The following is a 19,798-nucleotide window of genomic DNA, read 5'->3' on the forward strand; positions in this document are numbered from 1 at the left end:
GACGTAGCAGGGCCGGGAGCAATTCTGCACCCTTTGCTTATCTGTGAGGTGGCTGTGCCCTCTGCAGGGACTTCCCATGCTGGCATGCCACAGTCCATGCACTCTCATCTGCCAGACCACAGTTTTCCCATGGGATTTTAGAAGGATAAATACTCCTTTGGCCTCAGGTTGATTGTGTGAGTGGAGCGATGATGGTTTAGAGCTGTCTGAAAGCAGAGTAGACCCCATAAAGCCTGGCCTGGTCAACACAAAGAGCTGAAGCTCTTGGGGAAGGGAACATGAATCCTATCTCTCTTGGGCACACGATAGGTGCCACCATCACCTCCAGAGCCCCAGCATGGTCCTCATGTGTGACGCTGCTCTGATCAGCTGACACCAACGATGGGATGTTGGTGGCAGTTGGCAGATTTGGAAAGCAGAAGAGTTTGTGCAAGGACCGTGCCCAGAGGTCAGTCTTTCCTTGAGTGCACAGTTTGTCAAGAATACAAACAAATGTGAATCGAAAATGTTCAAATGCAGAGCTCAAGAGTGTTTTATTTGGCACTCTTTGCATGAAGGAATTCACATCCAAGGTTTTTCATATTTGATTTCCCTTTTGTTCTGATCTTCCTATTGAGTGCAAAGCAACTAATGAGGTTGGATATGAATGGGTTAAATATTTATACACATAGTAACTATGAGTTTCGTATTTTCACTGGTGACAAGTTTCAGAATCATTTTTAATCTGATCTAGATGAGATCTCTGAAGGACAAGGGAAAATCCAACCAACTCAAGGAAGCTGCCCTTAATTTGAGTCTTTCTTTTCAGTTTCTCCCCAGCACCCTTCTCAGATGTGCCTTGATGTCTTCAGCTCCAGAACTAAGCTGTTTCTATATCCTTCTACAATAATTTATCCCATGCTTAGCTATGCTCATGGTAAAGCTGCATGTTCATATTTAGCTGTCTGACTTTGAGCCCTGTCTTGTGTCCTCGACCCTTTTGTCTTGATCTTTCTTCATGCTCCCACACTCAACCAACCAGCTCAACCATACTCAACCAAGCAGTCTTTTTGAGATGTAAATTGTCTTGGTGGTTCTCAAAGCTTTGGTGACGCAGGAATGACTCCTCCACCAGGATGAGCACCTGTTTCTAAGCTCTTACCATTGTGAGAAAACCTCACTACGGTAACATGACCTTGGCACTGGGAAGAGAAAAAATCATTCCCAAATACATCTGCACAAAACAGAAGTTTTAGGAAATGTGTTTTCCTAAGAAAAAGCCTTGGTTGTGTGCAGGGACAGTCCCACTATGCTGGGCAGGCAGCAATGCAGATGAGGAATGCTAGTGCTGGCAGACGTTTGATGATTAAAACTTGCAGAACTGTGGAGGGGACAACCTTCATCGCCCCTTCACCACTGCCTGTGCAAACATCACACCTCTTCCCTCTTTTCTCCCAGGAGTTGGATGCCACCACCCCTGCAGATGGCACTTTTCCATGGCCAGTTGAGCTGTAAATTAATGTGTAGCTTGTAGCACTGGTGGTAACAAGTATATCCTCGTTGAAGTGACAGGAGTAATTACCTATGGCTTGGAAGGGGCGGGAGAAGGTGTTTGAACGAAAGCATTGGGAGATACATGCTAAAATATGTCATCGTGTCCTAGATACTGATCTTGAGGACCTGAATTAGATTGACATTGATAGGAAGTTATGGAGGTTGGAATTTGGCTGGGGTGTAAGAAACAAGGAGTTTTGAGCAGGGATGGTGGAAATGATGGAGAAGAATGGGTGTCTGATGAGTCCACGCTCTTCAGCGTCTTCATTAATGAGGGGGTGGTTGGAGTTAAAACCAGCATGTTGATAAAAATCAGGAGGCATCACAATCATGAGAAGAATGAGGAAATAATTCCAAGGGGCCTACTTGGAGCAGTGTCTCAACACTGATTAAATCCAACTCTCTATGGATTTCGATGGAGAATTCTGCTCGGAGCCCCAAGGACATTTGGTCCCAGATGTGGCATAACGCTAAGAAGCAAGAAAGACTGGAACTACATGGGCTAAGCTTGGCAATGCTGACCCTGGAAAAGCAAGGACACCCCAAGCTCAGTCCGAATTTGCAAATTGATATTGTGGCAAAAGAGCTTCCTCTTTCTCCTTTCCTGATGCCCACTCCAAAAAGCAACAGGATTTGGGATGGATGCAGATATTACAGGTCATAAAACAGGGAGGTGGCTTTGTCCTCTCTACAGCTCCTCAGAAGACTGCCAAAGATGACACTCATTCCCTGGGCTGCGATAAGGCGGTAAATAATTGAAGAGTGCAAACAGTAAGAGCAGTGATGTACGGAGGCTGCTGCAGGGAAAATTACTGGGAGTAATGGGTAGAAACTGAGTAAAGTAAAACATAGGCACGCTGTCAGGATTTTTCCCTTCTTTTTTTTTTTTTTTTTTTGACCAAGAGTTGTATTTATTCAACTGTGAAATAGACTCCCAAGGGAAGGAGTCTATTACTGTAGTCATTTAAATTCAGCCCGGACAAAGCACTGACTAATGTAGTCCAGGGAACAGTTGTCCTGCCTCGGAAGAGAAATGGCTAGAAATCATTTAATTCTTATTTTAGGTTTTTTTTTTTTTCTGTCTTAGATGTCAAAGATTCTGCTAGAGCATTTATTTTTTCTTATTTTTTTCTTAGTTTTCACTAGGGTGTTAGGTAGAACCTTCCTTTTCACAAATGGAAAAACACGGAGTTCCTAATAGCAGCAGAAGGCCAAATTGAAATTTCGATGCTGAGGTCTTCTGTGGCTGGAAACAAAACTCATTCTTTTTTGTTTGTGGCAGATTGAACATGAAATTTAAAAATACGTAAAATTCAAACGTAAGTATATGTGACAAATTCATTTTCACGAATAACATGTACTTACTGAGCGGAGGTTGTTTTCTTGGTGGGTGAAAGAAATGATGGGTTGCTCAGTGCTGGTGGGAAAAGAAGCAATTTGCTCTATTTCAAGACAGATCAGTGTTGGCTCATGCCTTGATGCCCTTTTCACTGTGCTCTTTTTTGAACCTCCTGTACTCAATGTGTTATTGCATTTATTTCTGTTTATTGACATCCACATGCCTTTCAAAAAATGGAGAGTGGGACTGGTTAATTCACATAACCCCTTATAAAGGTGCTGCATCTTTATTGCGGTCTTTCGTGACCCTTCCCAAAATGAGAACCTGAATGCTCTGGTTGATGTGAGGTTGATTTGCCATATGCACCATGCTGGCTTGGGTCCAGCAGCAGCACGGCCACGCTCTGTGCTGCCCACGAGAGCTCCACAGGTTGCAGATTGAGTTGGCACAGCCTGAACCTGCACAGATAAATCCATGCTGCATGACCCAACAACTCCATATCTCCTTGAAAAGATGCAGCATCAAACCTCCGCATCTTTTGGAAGGACACAGTATCTATCTTCAATAGGTTCTTCAACAGTTCTTCAGTAGTTGCAGAAATAGATCCGCCATTGACAGCTCTTCGTAGGACACAGTAAAGGACACAGTAAAAACAAACTACTTCTAGATGCCTTGTAGCTTTGGGAGCAAGGGATGCTGCATGTTTGAAGGGCAAATGCAGGAACTTTGTCTGTAGGAGGTTTGTAAGACGGTCTTGCTCTGATCAGTCTTGCAGAGCATGGGGGAGGTGGTGAGTCTGTTGTTAATTAGCAGCTAAGCATCTCCTTAGGAGGGGGATCTACTGAGGCTTTATCTTTTGGATGCGTCCTTAACCATCATTTCTCTCTGTAAGAGGGGGAAAAATACTTCCTAGATCCTTGCAATCTGCAGAACAAACCAAGACTGAGTGCGTGCTTTCCCCCTCAGCTCACCGGAACCCAGTGAAATAGGAAACATTACTGAGGACTGGGCTATATAGAGTCATAGAATCGTAGGATCCTTAAGGTTGGAAGGGACCTGTAGAGATCATCTAGTCCATCCCCCTGCTCACGCAGGGTCACCTAGAGCAGGTGGCACTGGCCGCGTCCAAGCGGGTTTTGAAGATCTCCAAAGAAGGAGACTCCACAACCTCTCTGGGCAGCCTGTTCCAAGGCTCTGTCACCCTCACTCTTAAGAAAATTTTCCTTAAGTTCCTGTAGAACTTCCAGTGCTTCAGTCTGTGGGCTGTAGTCCTATCAGTGGCCACCAGTGGCTGGCCACTGAAAAGAGGCCACCCACCTCCTCCTCCCTCCCTCCCTTGAGGTATTTATACACACTGATCAGGTCCCCCCTCAGCCTTCTCTTCTCCAGGCTGAACAAGCCCAGCTCTCTCAGCCTTTGCTCACAGGGCAGATGTTCCAGGCCCCTGATCATCCTGGTAGCCCTGCGCTGGACTCTCTCCAGCAGCTCCACATCCCTCTTGTGTCTTGAGCTGGACACTACTCCAGATGTGGCCTCCCCAGGATTGTGTATAGGGGGACGATCACCTCTCTCAACCTGCTGGAGACACTCTTCTTAATGCACCCCAGGATCCCATTGGCCTTCTTGGCCACCAGGACTCACTGCTGCCTCATGGTCATCTTGTCATCCACCGTGATGCCCAGATCCTTCTCTACAGAGCTGCTCTCTAGAAGGTCATTCCCCAGCCTGTACTGGTGTCTGGGGTTATTCCTCCCCAAGTGCAGGACCTTGTGACCTATAGGATCTATATGTGCTGATGGTCATTCATGAGCAATCATGACACAGAAATCATGCAGCTAGCTGGCTTCTTCCAATGCAGCATCATTTTTGTCTTCTGGGGTTGCCAGTGAGGATTTCATATTAGTTACACGGCCAAAAATATTAAATGGGGAAAGTCTTCATAGTTGGAATGTGCTACGGTCTTTGATTCAATTTTACCCGTACATACGATTCAGCCGAAATCTCTATTATTAGAAGTTTTGGATGGCTGGAGAGTGGATCGAGGACCCTTCATTTCCTTTCATTGCTTCAGATGTCCTCCCCAGGTTGGGCCAGCTGGTGTGCACTGCGTTGGTGGCTTCCACCCAGGTCTCACTGGGCAGGTTTCCACGCTGCAGTCACAACACAATCAGCAGAGGCTGGCAGGCTCAGTTGAGATTGCAGACACCAAATGAGCCAGAGAGGAACTACCTTCTCCCTCTCCTGCACACAGAATCACCATCTTTGTTGTGCAAAACTCGAATGACTAAAAGAGAAGGAGAATCTGGTGCCTTATCTTTTCAGGGACCTGATGTAGGTACATCTAGAGAGGTGAGTCAGAGAAGTTCACATCATATCCATGAGGTGTTGACCTCCTTTGCCCAGAAGATTATGTTCTTTGTTGAATTGCTGTTTGGACTTGTCGATCACTGCAGTTTGCTTTGCACGTGTACGGGATAGGGATTTTATTGAATAATTGTGGGATCCCATGATGAGAACGATTTGCTCCGCCCTAATCAGATTGTTGCTGGTTTCTCGTAGGAGCATCGTGCAGTCAGACGAGAAGCTGGTCATCAGCGCCTCCTGGGCTAAGGATGACGATATCAGCAGACTCCTCAAGTCCCTGCCCAACTGGAGCAACATGGCTCAGCCCAAGCAGTTGAGACCCAAGAGGGAGGAAGAAGAAGACTTTATAAGGTAAAATATTTCAGAGTTGAAGCCATAATACAAAATCATGATGTTTTTGTAATTGTTGTGTCCCTGAGCGTGAGAGGGTGTTAAGGTATGTGGTCTCTCCTTCAGAAACGTAAGAAAGCCTATGTCCACATGCCACTAGGATGTATAACGTTAAAGGCAGGGACCAGCTTTGGTGAACTAACACTTTACTGTCCAAAAACTTTCCATATGTTACCAGGATTCGGGTCTGTTGACTGTACCAAGAAATCACTGGGAACATTTATTGTTTTTGGGAGCTTCCTGGACTCTGTTTATCAGTGCCTATCCATCATGGATTGGGAGATAAACCTGCTTGAACTTCTTTACCCTTCAAGAGAGGGGAGGAAGTGAAGCTGCTTCTGTATCCAGCAAGGACAGAAGAGCAAGTCCATAGTTCAACAGAGAGGTTTCAGTGGCAGTGCCAGCTTGCTGCTTTCCTGGCCTTACTGCTCGTTCCCACTTGCTGTGTTATTCAGACACGACTGTTGGAAAAATTGTGCTGTGAACCAGATCAGGAAGGTTGGAAAAAGAGAAAGAATAATTTTTAACTCAGGTGGTTCCTTGCTTTGCGTCATGGTGCTGCCTTGACCACCCCAGCACCAACACAACAGGGAGAGCAACACTGTGACCTGCTGGAAAGGCCAAATGGTTGTACTGGGCAGGAGTTCCTCGGGTTGACACTGTCACCAGAGCTGTCCAGCATTCAAACCATGACCCAGAGGTGTTTCACCTGTGTCCCAAGCCCAGGAGCTATGTAAAGAAAGCAAAAAGGTCACAAGTCTTGAAAAATAGTGGTAGTTCCACAGGGGTTTCTTTCAGAAGCAGATTATTGTATCTGAACAAGGTTGTTTATGCCTATTTTTTAAGGGAAGTAAGAGCCTAAAACAGCTTCTGAAGAGACAAATGGACAGATTGCTGTTCCCCACACACTGTAAATTCCTTAGTTTCTGAATCATTGGCGCATATTGAGGAAAGCAGCCTTCTCTGTCACTCCAACAAGCCACAGAGCTTGCCTGTGATTCCCATCACTATTCATCACTTCCTTGATTGGCATTTGGCTATAAAACTGTAGGAGTAAGTGAAGCTGTTGAAAATTAAAGTCTAATTTGCCCAGATTGTCATTTTACTTATTCATGTGAATTCGAGAACAATAACATAAAGATGACGCAGTCTAGAGAGAGGAACGACAGAGAGTGTAAAATATGTCTAGTCACAGAAGCGTTTGCTCATATTGGAGTGGGAATAATCAGCATGATAGTGGTTCAGAAATCTGTGGTTATTCTGGAAGAGAGAAGCATGCAAGAGCCTGTGAGCTCTTTGTGCAGCCCCTGGGTTTTGTTTTTTTGAGGTTTTTGGGTTCAGTCCTGGCCCCCATCTTTACCTTCGTCTTTCTCCTCTGTTTCTTCTGCTCAGACTTGCTTGGGGATTTAACCAGCCCTTGGCATTTGCTGGGATGTCCTCCCAGACGGTGATTTCTGAAGCAGTGTGCTCGGGAAATACAGAATTCCCATGGGATAATGCAGGGCATTGTGGATTGAACTGCATCTGGGAGTGTGAATTCCCAGCCAGACCGCAGCCGATGGCCAAGCTCACGTTGGCTTTAGCAGACTCAAAATCTTGATCCCAACATCCATTTAATTCTGATGTTATTTTATCATCCATCCATTGAAACGTTTCCTCCGGTTGTATCAGGGGTATTAGAGTGGAAAGGCCTATTTGTCATCTGTGAAATCGCTGTGCCCTGTCCTGCTGCTTGTTTTCAACCTAGACAAGAGGACAAATTTCTTCTCTTGCTTCTGTGTTTGCACAGAGCATCATATTTTAAGCTCCAGTTCCTCAGAGTGCTGTTTGAACAGTCCTGTAGCATTAATTTAAATGATAATAATTGGCCTGGGCCCTCTTTAGCCATTGATGGTAAGCAACATGGCTTAAAAAGTTCCTAGAGAATTCGTGCCATGGTTGAATAGGTCTCTCCCGTAAGCTTAAAAATAAAATTAATTGCTTGTCCATTTTTTTTGTCATCTTCTTTCTGCTTAAGCATATTTTATCAGACTTTCTCCTAATACAAAGTAACATGATTTCTTTTTGCTGCAGTTCTTTTTCTTCATCTTGGTATTGCGGATGACTTGGGAGAGACGCTGCCGTAGCGTTCGCTGCCTGAACGCTGCACAGCCGGAGGGAAATGGGTCCTGGAGACACATGGTTAAGGCTCCCATCGCTGAGATGAGAGGAGAGGAGAGCTTATTTCATCCTGACTGTTTAACCATCCATCACTTCGATGGATAGGAACCCCATCACTTTGATAGATAGGTACCCACCTGTGTTAGACCCCGTTCTCCAGCTAGCAGGGACAGGAGTTCCTGTCCCTTCTTTAAAAGGAAGGTTTGGAGCAACAAGGGAAATCAAGAGAGAGGTGAAGGCGTCTTGGGAGGAAAGATGAGATCTCATTTCTCTCTAAGGGAGCATCTATGGGAAGAACTGAGGGAACTGCACTGAGTACAACCTGCTCCGCAGTCCCTCCACTGGTACCCAGTGCAGAGAAGGGAGTGATTCTTATCCAAGAAGCCCAGTTGTTCTTGAAGAGCAAACATACTCAAAGGGGAACGAAAGCTTTTCATTAAAACAACAATTTCCTTAACGGACTCCAGAGGGCAAGCTGTGATTGAAGTCCTCTCAGCCGTGCTCCGTTTTTCATGCGAGGGAAGGAAACCGAAACATGGGAGTGTGTTGAGCTTGGACATAAAACAGCACTGACAGCTCTGCCTGAGCTCCTCGGTAGCCTCACTTTACAAATGCTGCTAAATTAAACACATCCCGAAAGTTTAGCACTCGGTTTTGAGCTGCGGCAGGAGGAGATGCCAGTGTCCTGCTTGCTTTCCCTTCCCCTCCCCAGGTTTCCTGTAACTCATTTGTTTAATTAGAGTGAAGACTCCAACAGCAGCGCCTTTCCAAAAAAAAAACTCATGCATGTCTGCGTTGGCAGTGATTGATTCTGTTGTCTTAACCTGCCACTATCTCCTTTTTTTTTATTTATTTTTTTTGCAAATAGATGTCAAAAGGCGGGGTAAGATGCTAACAGAATCTCCCCATTAATATTCCTGTGAGGTTGGCCAGACAAAGAGACCTGATTGAGCATATTATAGTAGCTCAAAAAACTTGGCAAGGGGCGAAAGGAATGAAAAGTCATGCCTCTGTGTTGTATAATTAGTTTTTAAAGCTCTGAAGGCTACTTGGCACCGGCGCGAGTGCGAAATGTGCTGCCCTCATTGCTTTATAAAGGTTAGCCTGCAGTTCATTACCGAATCAGATATGTTGGTGATAAAACCCGAAGACGTATCATCATTTCCAGGTTTGCCTGTGACAAGGGAAAGGAATGGCAAAAAAAAGACGTGGGCTCTGGCTGCCCTTGAGTCGCAGATGCAGCTCGTGGACTTGGGTGCTGCTCTGCAGCATGGGGGCGAGCAGGACCACGAAGCAGGAGAGCTGAGGAAGGACACGCCGGCGATCCTGGGGGCAAAGCATCTGCCTAAGCCCGGCTTGGTTTGCAGCTTGCACCGCGCTGCGGTTTATTCTGGTGGCAGATCTCCGCTCCCCGGCGTGCGTTAGGGGGAAGATGGAGTGATTTCATTTCTTCTCGCCTCTTTGACACCAGCAAGCTCCCAAACGCCTAAATTTGCATCTGATTCTCAGGGTGAAGTTAATGGAGCCAGAAAAAAATTCTCAGCATCGCTATGTACCGTATGACTTTTCCTTTCCCTGCTTCCTTTTTTTTTTTCTTTTTAATGAGGATAACCCTGCTTGCAGAAGGCACTGGTTGCTGGCTGCATCCCTCACTGCCACTGCTCCTCTGTTTGCCTGCAGATGCATCCTCACGAGCTCTGCATCAAAAGAAGGGTTCCTGTGCTAGCAATGTGGAAGGTGACCTGTGCCTTCCCCAAATCCTCCCTTAACCTTTCTTCTGATCATTTAAAATGTCATTGTTCAGGACAGTTACACTGTCCCTGTGTCTTATTAGGGACCTCTTGTCTTTACTAGGGACCTCTCGTCTTGTTAGGGATCTCTCGTCTTCTCTTGCTTGGTGCTGATACTCTGACAATAGGGGCCTTGTCATCTGCTGTAGCTTGAACCACTGATGCTCAAATGCTAGTGGTCCTAGTTTAGTGTTGGGTGAGCTTTCCAAGGCATAATTTTGGCCAAGGGAGTTCTCCCAGGAGAGGCAGCTGTGTGGACACCATGAGCCATGACTCCATCCCGTGGAGCACACCCAAAATGAAGAGTTAAGGTAGTCTCAAAAATATACATATTGAGATTGTAGCCCGGGAACAACTAACTCTCTATCCTCTGTGTGTCACGCAGCAAATGTCCCATGTGCTGTAGGAGAGGGCATGGCCCATTGGGACCACCCAGACTCCCCAGCCACACTTGACAGTGATGGGGTTGCATCACCAGGGTTTCTTCTGAACATGCAAGCAGCAAAGACACTCATACATCCCCCAGTCTGCCCTTGGTGGCACTTGAGCTCTACATGTCACCAGCAAGGATGCTGAGCTGCCCTTCCCACTGAAGTGTATGTGTCAAGATGTCCTTATCCAGCCGGAGCTCTGAAATGCTCCTAGTTCTGGACATGGCTAGCCTGAACCAACTGACTTCTTGAGAGTGTTGCTTGCAGTGATTATCCGTGCAAGCAGCAGGAGTGATCAAACCAGTTGATTGCGTGCTGGAAACACTTGAGAATGAAATCTCGCCTCCTCTGGTTTTCATCGGGGGCCCAGCGCAGAGCTGATGATGTGTAATTAAGTGTAGCTCCGTTCCAAATGCAAAGCTTTGGGTAGTCCGGGGAGCGGGATGCAGATTTGAAGGAGCTAGTGGTTTGAGGCATGTCTGCTGTCGCACTGAAGTGATTTAGAAGGGCTCCCAGGAGCTCTTCCACGGAGCCTGCTCAAGGGCAGTCAACTCAACGGATGGGTCCTACGCTCCAGGCCTGATGACAGTTGAATCGCTTCAGCTGCTTCCAAAGGGATCAGTGTGGTTTAAACCTCCCATCGCTCAGATCAACAGTGTGTTGAGGCCTGCAGGGCAGAATAGGGAATGAGCTGGGCCAATTTGCATTCTTAAGGCAAAAGCGTTGCTTGAAGACCTTCAAATCCTTAACTTGGCTCCACACAACATTCATGTCAGCAGCAGCTCTGACTTCAGGTTCTGTTTTTGAGCAGGGTCTCCACCAGCAAGACTCATTATTGCCTGTGACACCTCTCTGGGCAGTCTGAAGGTATTAGCGAAGGTCAGAAGAGCGGCCTTTAGTCAAAGTCCAATTCTAGGTTGTCCCATCTGCTGCCTAATAGGTGTTTTCTTGTGTTGGGTTTGGCACTTTCCATTATTTCTGTTCTCTTCTGATCCTTGGCTTGTTGCATAGCTCCCTTCTGAATTGTTGATGTTCTAGGGAGGCTTTTCCCATTTCGTTTTCTCTTATCTCTCCTTTCCTTTTTCAGCTGTAAGTTGTTTTTTTTCCCTGTTCCTTTCTCTTCAAAAACACATAGTCATCCTCTCCCATTTCTCAGGCCCTGATTATTGGATTTACGATATTTTTAGAGGGTGAACGGATGATTTTGAAGGCGGGCAGCAGGCCCGCCACACAGAGGTGGGACTTGAAGGAGAAGTTTCCTTCTGCCCCCACTTGTCTCGTGAGGGCAAAGACATGTTAGCAGTAGGTTTGGGGATGTTTTAGTTTTGTTGGTTTGATGCAGTTGAGGGTTATGTTCCTCTGCACCTGAATTCAGGAAGAATCTCACAGCTTTGGCTTCATTAAGCCTGCAGATCACATCTCTTGTTGGAATGAATGCACAAATGCCCAGCTCTGCTCAGGTATGGGGTGTTTTTGGGTTAATGTGGATGCTGTAAAGTGCTTAGCAGCGATGGGGAGGGAAGGTAGAGGAGGGACCACAGAGATTCAGCTCCTCCACAAGGCTTTAATAACAGCTACTGCTTTAACAAGATTTTCTCTCTCTGAATCACATCATTAGAGCCACCCAATACACCCCTATAAGGCACTTACTTGTCCGCTGTGATCAATTGCATCATCTAAACTTAACAAGACTGGAATATTCAAATAAATTTTGGAGGAATGATTTTGTGTGATGTTACAGCCTACGACTGTCAATTAGTGGTGGTTGCTTCTCCGCGGTGCTCCAACCTCTCAGGAGAGATTTGGAGCTGCCAATCATGTCATTCCTCCACAGAGGTGCCCAAATTGTTGTTGAGCCTTTCTAAATTCCAGCAAACCTCAAGTCTGGGGCATTGTTAGGACGGGCTCTACCTTAGGTTGGCGGTTTGAGTTTATATCCACCAACAGAGCCTTGACGGAGCCTTTCCAGCAGGACCACCGTGTCCTTTGGGTGGGCTGAGGAAACATCCTCATGTTGCTGCATTTTTAAAATAGTTTCAGATGTTGAGTCTTTGCAACGAGTGAGATCAGGTCTTGAGCAGAAAGCAGCTGGGTTTGGGGTTGTGGGTCTTGCTGTGGCGAAGCCGTGAATCCTTGGGCAGATATTGCCCATGGAGGTTGCTTTGTTTTGCAGCTCGCCCAGTTTCTTCATGCTTGTTGAACAAATTAGAGCAAGATGAGGCCACAGACCGCCTTTTTTCTCTCTCTCTTTAAAAAGAGGAGCATAATAGCAATTTCTTCCAAATAATCCAAGGAAAATCTGTCTGCTTTGGTAATTTCTGTCTGCTTTGGTAATGGCAGGTTTTAAATACAATCCCCAAGCTGGAATTCAGACTCCGTGACTCGTTATGTAGCTCAGGCAATGCAAGGACTTCCATGTGCTGTGGTGTCCCCACCTGTAGATGGCCTTCAGTGCACTCCCTTGGGGCACCTCAAGACCAGGGCTTGAGTTTTGCCCCGGGATGAAAGCTCCCACCAAGAAACAGCGGATGATGAGCAAGTGTGCTTGGATTTTCCTTATTCCCTGTGTAGTCAGGATGCAATATTAATCTCCTCGCTGAGCGTGGGTACTCACACACCTGAAGGGCTCTCCAGGGAGCAGAGCGTTCCCTTTTGTTCCAGTTCTGCAGAGCTCCCCGTTCTGAGCCGCTGCCTTGCAATGTTTTCTCAACGTCTGAAATCTCCATCTTTCTCACTAGAAATTACTATACATGAGAGCTCACCCTAAGTCATGGAGTGGCACAGTCCAAAGGAAGCACTGGGGTTAGGATAAGGATGGAAGCTGCATTTTCAAAGTCCTGGTAATTCAGCCCAAGGACCCCCACTGAGCCCTTGGTATCAGGCACCTCGGAAACCAATAGCGTGATGTGACTGCAGATCTTTTTGCACATGGAGGCCTTATTTGCGAAATCTCTCTCCTCTCCCTGTCCAAAATACATACTTACCTCTGTAACTGTGCCAAGCATAGGATTGGCTGATAAACAGTGTGGGAATCATAGGTCCAAGGATGCTATTTTAATGTGTTCCCAAGAAAAACGTCAAGATTGCATGCTCTGCTGTCACTTACTTCCTTACCTTTAAATGCTTACCCCAGCAAATTTAGAGACAGAAATGCACCTAGTGAATGCTCCCTGCAGCAGGGATCCAGAACAAGAGCAAAATTTGCTTCGGGGAAGCTATTGCCAACAGCAAGTTTGCAATGCAAATCCTGGGATCGTCCGAGTTACTTTCGGAAGCAAGAGTTGCTCGCTGCAGTTTTTCTCTGTTATGGATTGCAGCTTGCACGGAGCAGGGAAATAGGGTTTCCTCAGACCAAGATGTCTGGTAAAGGAAGCAAGCAGAGTGATTTGCTTGCACCTGTGATTCAAATTTGTGTTGCTCTTTTAGGGTGAACGGCAGAATCTCAGGCATCCCAACAGTAGGTTAGGGTAGAGCATCATAGAGAGGACCTCATTTGGGTTTCCTCCCAGGTGTGAAAATGGAAAATGCACCCTGCTTTGCTTTAGACTTGCTTTCTACATTATAGACTGCTAATGTAACGATTCCTCAAGTGGAAGGCTGCAGAGAACTGCTTATTTTCCTGCATTTTGTATGGATAAGTCCCATGCAAGGAGGTAGAACGCAACACTTCCTTTCCTACTCTCCCGTCAGACCAATGGATGCAGCTGCCCATAACCTAAATCAAGAGAGGTGGTTCATTTGTGGAAAAAAAACATATCCTTGAGATGTCTTCTGCTCCCCAGGAACCACGAAGGGTCCTGGTGTGTCTGTTCCATGATGGAGCTGAAGGGAGGTGTTTCCTGCCTGCTGTGGAAATCGAAGACGGGTTTTATGTAAATAGATGGTCTTGCATTTCCAAGCAAAGAGTGCTCAAACCTCTAATACGAGCTTGGGCCACCTAGTTTAATGTATTTGGCTTCAAAATCCTATTGGGGTTTCAGGTGAGCCCTAGCTCAGGGACAGTATCAGGAAAAACCTGGGCAGATTTGAATAACTCTTGCACTCCAAGCAAGCAACTTTATGGTTTTACCCGAATCTCATGGAAATACCCATTTGGGAAAGGTTTGAAGAGCTTTCCAGAAGTGCAGAAAAGATTTTATTATTTCAGATAGCCAGAATGGGTCGGAATTAAGCTCACCCTGTGGAGGAGAGGAGCAGCTAAATCTTTTCCTTTAGGACGAAGACATTCTTGTGACTCAGTCCTCCAGTGCAGCCAATAGAGAAGGTTTCCTCCAAAACCACAATGCCAGGGATACAGCCCCGAGGCAACATATTTTTCATTGTCAAGCAGAAGAAAATTCTCAAAGCGATTTTTTTAATGAAGGTTATTTTTATTTTATGCTCCTAATGAATTCGGTCGAGCAATTTTAAGCCATTTCAGCGTTGTTGTTTTCGTTCTCAAGTGACAGTGAAGTCCCACAAATCTAGTGAGACGCTGGCAATAAAACTACTTAGCGAGTATATAAAATGCCACTGCTGGAGTTATTTTGCTGCAGCTCGTTGCAGCTATTATGCTCAGCAGCATGATTCCTCATTGTAACTTCATAAAAGATCTAATGACGGGAAGTTGAGGTTTGCAAAGTTGAATGAAAGTGGAATGCAAATTTGTCACCAAAAGAGCAACTAATGATTGGAACCCTGTACAGAGGCCCATGGTAAATGTGGCGGCTCTTGGAGTCTTTCAATGAACTATTTCATCCAGAAGCTGTTGGAATTAGATGGAGGGAGCATTGCCCGATGTTCTCCATGCTACACAAAAAGTCCTACCAGGGGAGAGCTGCTCCCGCAGTTCGTTTCTTAACCTGCACAAGAGGCAAAAAATGCCATGAAAATCCACCCAGGGCTTTTCCATAGCAGCTCTTCACAGAAGTGAGTTTTGGAAGCTGACTCTGAATGCAAACACTGGAGCGTGGCATCGGATTGAGCATTTACAGACTTTGCAGGGAGGGTTTTTTCAGATTTTATGTGCAAATCGTCATGTGATATAAAAACATTCATCTTGGTCATCCCTTTTCACCAGGTGCTGCATCCATACCGATAAAATAATGCACAGAGTAATACTCAGAACCATTTTTTTGTTGTCCTTTTGTCCTTTTAAGCCATCAGTTTTCGTAGGAATGTATATTCTTACGGAGTGTATATGAACAAGATTGATTAAGGGGTTGGACGGACTGGCTTGCAAGGGAAGATTACAAGACCTGCATATGCAATGCGTTATTTATATATATACCACACAGACCTGGAAAGCATCTGCAGGGCTCTGCAAGGTGTAAACGCCCGCGGGAAGGGGCGTTGCAGTTGCTTGGGCTGCAATTTGCAACTACAGGGAGTAAAATTAAATTGAGATTTTGTAAGTGAGAGGTGTTGCGAGTAGCAGCATTTTGTATTCTTTGTAATGAGGCGTTTTGGAAACTCCAGCAGGCAAATTTGTGCAGACCACTCACGGGGATAGTTCAGTACTGGCCAGTCTCGTGTTGCTGGGGATGGGGCCTCTCTCTTGCCCCATTGACCCTGTGCTCCACTCACGTTGGGTTGTTTTGCTTTGTGTTTCAGGGCTGCTTTCGGCAAAGAGTCGGAGGTTCTTATTGGAAACCTGGGGGATAAATTGATCCCTCAGCAGGAGATCCTGCGCGACGTCAGCGACCTCAAGGCCTTGGCCAACATGCACGAGAGCCTGGAGTGGTTGGCTGGACGCACAAAGGCGGCCTTCTCCAGCCTCTCAGCCACCCAGGGTAAGTAGCAACCATGGACTAAGGCCAACTCTGGGACAAAACCTAGAGGATTATACTGTAGTGGTGGGAAGGGGACCTCCTCTTGTACTTGGTTTCAAAGAGATTTTCCATCTGTTGATAACGTTGGGTTCTACCAGTTTTCAGGTCACCCACAGCATCTCTCCTAAGCACATTCAGTCCTTCAGGAGCACCTAACACAAAGCAGCTCAACCCCCTTCATCCTGGTGAACGCTCTGGTGGGACATCAGTTCTGGTTGCATGGTGGGTGAGGATGCCAGGAACATCACTCCCCTGAGCTGTTTTCATAGCACAAAAGGCTTTTCCAGTAACATGCACCACGATGGCAACGCTCTTGTGTGGACATTGCTGGGGTCCTTGGCACAATTAATGGCAGTAGGTTGTGTTGGAAAGATGCAGCATTGGCCAGAAGATGACATCTTTAACCAAAGATGACCAAAACCACCTCTATCCTTCGCTATAGTAACTACACTATGGTCCATGGGATGCTGCTAAAAGTGTGCTTATCATCCCAGGAGCTGAAAATCGTTGGTTCATCCACCTTTGATCCCTGCACCACTTGCTCAGAATAGCAGGCTCAACAGCTTTTTCTTCTCCTTAAAAAGAATTCAGGGATATGCAGCCGGTCAGTTCACAGAACGGGCAGTCTTCCGAGGCATCTCTTTTTAAAACAAGCTTTTACGTAACAGATAGGCTGCAAAATGCCAGGTCCTTTTATTCTGATGGTTTAGAGGAAGAGTTTTGGATAAAGCAGGAACCAAATGCAACAGAGCTCCAAACAGCACACGCTGAACAGTGTGACAACTCTTAATCCGTGTCCCTTAGCACTTCTGCTGTTCCTAACTCCTGGGGATTTTATTCTGGCACATCTGGCGCTGGGCTGAGCTTTATGTAGGGCCACAGGGTTTGGGTCTCGCCTGCCTGCTGTGACGTTCCCAAAGCTGCGACCTGCCAGACGCTGGCCCTAAGGACATAGCCATAAATTTGTCCCTACACTTTGCATTGCCCTAGGTCCCTCTAGTGTCACGTAGTGCATTTTACAAGCACGGAGCATCCTCTTTTTTCCTGTGCAGGCAATATGGATTATATTAAATGCAGCTGCCCCGGGCGTGGAAGGAAGCATCTGTTTAATTGTAGCACGGTGCTGTAGATGAGGAGTAGAGAAGAAAAGCTTAACAGAGAAAATAGACCGTGTTCAGCTTGGTAGGATACCTTGGTAGAAGGGGGCATGCTGAGGACTTCATTTTGGCCATTTCTAGCTGGGCTGGCACCCAAAAGCACATTGCAGTGGAGAATTCGGCATTGAAAATCACCTCACTCTTATTTTCCAAGAAGGTGATGGGGACGTTTGCTGGTATTAAACAGTATGGTTGTCGCTTTATATCTCAGCTTAAGCAAACGTAAGGCAAATGCTCTTAAAACTCAATAGTCAACTACTTATTCCCAGAACTTTATTTTAGTTTCAAGGAAACTACTTTTGGATGAAGAATTACACTTTGTCACAGTTGTCAGAATCAGAAGCATCTTTCATAATTTCAGTTCTGTCTGGACCTCGGAACTTTTAAGCAAATCAATATTTTCCAAATATAAAAGGGCACACGCTTGGCTTCCAAGCCTCTGAGAGGATGCTACATGCAGCCGTGAATACACATAAAAGTAGGAAGTGTAATATTTTACTTGGCAGCATCCTGCTGACAATAAAAATCCGTCTTCCTTGGTAATAGCTTTATATAGATGCACTCAAATGGCTGTATACAAATGCCAGGAGTGTCGGAAACAAGAGGAGGAAGCCTCAGTCTTAGGAACTGATAGTGGCTGTTGAGCTCGTGGTTATAAATGAAACCTGGTGGGATCTTCCTCATAAATGGAACATCAATAGAGCTGACCACGGTCTATGTGGAAGAGAGAAAAAGTAGTGCCAAGAGGCAGAGGTGGTGGTGTAAAAGTCAAAAGTATTTACAAATCTAGCAATGATATATGGAGGAGCACAGTTCTTTGGGGGAGAGAATACAAAGAAGGAAGAACAGAGGGAAAATGAGATGAGATGTGTGTGTGCTTCCCACCTGGATGAGGAGGAGAAGAGCAACACAAATGTGCTTGGGCTGTGCTGGGAGGAGAAGGGAGTTAAAACCACCGAGTTTTGTTTCGGAGTCATGCAATGTTAATGTGGGCTGCTCAGGGCTCCTCTTTGCTGGTTTCATCACCACGTTTCTGAGCATCAGATCGCTGCCAGCCCCAGCATGTTAATGAGAATCAGGGCAAGGGAGGGGGGAAAACTGGGCAAAAGTAAAGCTGAATAAAGGATTTCCTTTTTTTGCTGCCCTACACTGCAGCTCCTCAAACTCAGACTCAGGTTGTCCTAAGTGGCTTCCTCGGCTCTCAGCCCTTCAAAAGTTGCTTGACCTCCTACGTCATTCTTCAGTTCCAGCATGGCTTTTTAAGACATGCAGGTGTGAAACCAAAGATGAGCCCAACCAGATTGCTTGGTTCTTTGTATGCAAGCGGGAGGCTGTTATTGCCCCCACTCGCTGTTGGGAGCTGACTTGAGTTGTTGGGCAACTGTTGCCTTCCCTTGAGCAACTCGATCATCTTCTGCTTTATTCTGTGTTACTCTTTGGAATAAATTCTACATTTTGGTGGCTATGCTTGAACAAGAGCAGTAATCCCATTAGCTGGTAATAATCCCATTAACTGGCAGAGTTTTATTATCCATGTACATGGTGTGTTGGGCCAATGCATGATGAGGAAAAGAAAGAAGTAGGGAACCAACTTGAGTTGAGCCACCAACTCAACTGAACTCAACTGACTGGTGCTCCCTGTTATGATGATGACTCAATGTGCATCTTCACTGCCTCTCTCCTCAGTTGTGGTATTTGCTGTCCTGCGCACTGTGTCTCATCTCCTAACTGAAGTGTGTTTTCCCAACATTTGGGGAGTTTTACTCCCTTCTAATAGGCGAACGAGTGGCAAATAGAAAGCACATACTCATTTTTTGGACCTTCATTTTCCACAGACTCATTTCTATCTCAGAACCATTAAATTAAACCTTGGCCTCACTCACTTGGGACCAGAATTATTGTTGCTTTGCCAGAAATACCATATCTCCACCATGTTCATGCTGCAGGGGTTTTAGCCCCATTGTCCATCCTTGGAGAAAGTCTACTGCGTTTTCCTTGACTGTAAATGGGCAACTTATGGATGTAGCTAAAATGTTAGGACATAGAGGGGCAGGGTTGGAGACGTATTAGATGTCTTTTGAGAAACCTGCTAAGAAAGGGGGGCTCTACTTGTTGGTTTTGTGGTTAGGCTGCCAAAAGGCCCCCTTACTCCAGATAAAAATTCAATAACCTCTCACTGTGGATGTGCCACAATTATCACCCATTTAAAAACAGCCTTGCTAATAGAGTGTTTTATCATGCTGGGCAGTCTCAGCATTCTTCATTATTTAGTGTTTGCTAAGCTGATGGCTCTTCCCTAGCTCTCCCCTTATCTGCATTCCCTCAGAATTGGATTTTGTATTTTCCGAAGCAGTCAGATATGACAAAGTCATTTGCTTCTTCTCTTGTCTTTTGAGGGAATACAAACTTTTTTTTTTTAACAATAACCATTTTGGGATTAAAGTTGCAGGAAGTGGATGATTTAGCCAGGGAAGTCAAGAAAATTGTTAATAGACTATATATCAAAACGGGAGTGAGCTTTCCTCTCCTCTTTTTCTGCTGCTCCACTGCTGTGCTGTACACAGATGTGTTGCACACACATGTTTTTCCCCGACCTGATCTTCAACCATCTGAAACTCTCTGAATATCTAAATATATATAAAAAATATATATATAAATATATATATATATATTATTATGGATGATGAAGGAGCTGGGGCAAGCTTTATATTTTTAAAATGGTTGCATTCTAGGGGTAGGTAGAAAGATGAAGGAGGAGCCATTAGCACAGCGAGCTGTGGGTGCCCTTTTGAAGCCCCTTTGGCATCTTCTTGACTTTGGATTG

The 19,798-nt window shown here is 45.7% G+C and overlaps 1 protein-coding gene across 1 annotated transcript in view; it reads left to right on the forward strand.

Moving 5' to 3' along the window:
- The window catches only part of LOC112953149 (exocyst complex component 4), a 100,771-nt gene that overhangs the window by 41,385 nt on the left and 39,588 nt on the right, over window positions 1-19,798 (forward strand). The window contains exons 4-5 of the mRNA XM_026046151.1: window positions 5,432-5,587; window positions 15,600-15,778. Coding sequence (XP_025901936.1) covers window positions 5,432-5,587; window positions 15,600-15,778 — 335 coding nt within the window. The remainder of the gene's footprint in view (window positions 1-5,431; window positions 5,588-15,599; window positions 15,779-19,798) is intronic.

This window comes from Nothoprocta perdicaria, unplaced genomic scaffold, assembly GCF_003342845.1.
Source record: "Nothoprocta perdicaria isolate Ctin4 unplaced genomic scaffold, notPer1 scaffold_420, whole genome shotgun sequence".
Classification (NCBI taxonomy): Eukaryota; Metazoa; Chordata; class Aves; order Tinamiformes; family Tinamidae; genus Nothoprocta; species Nothoprocta perdicaria.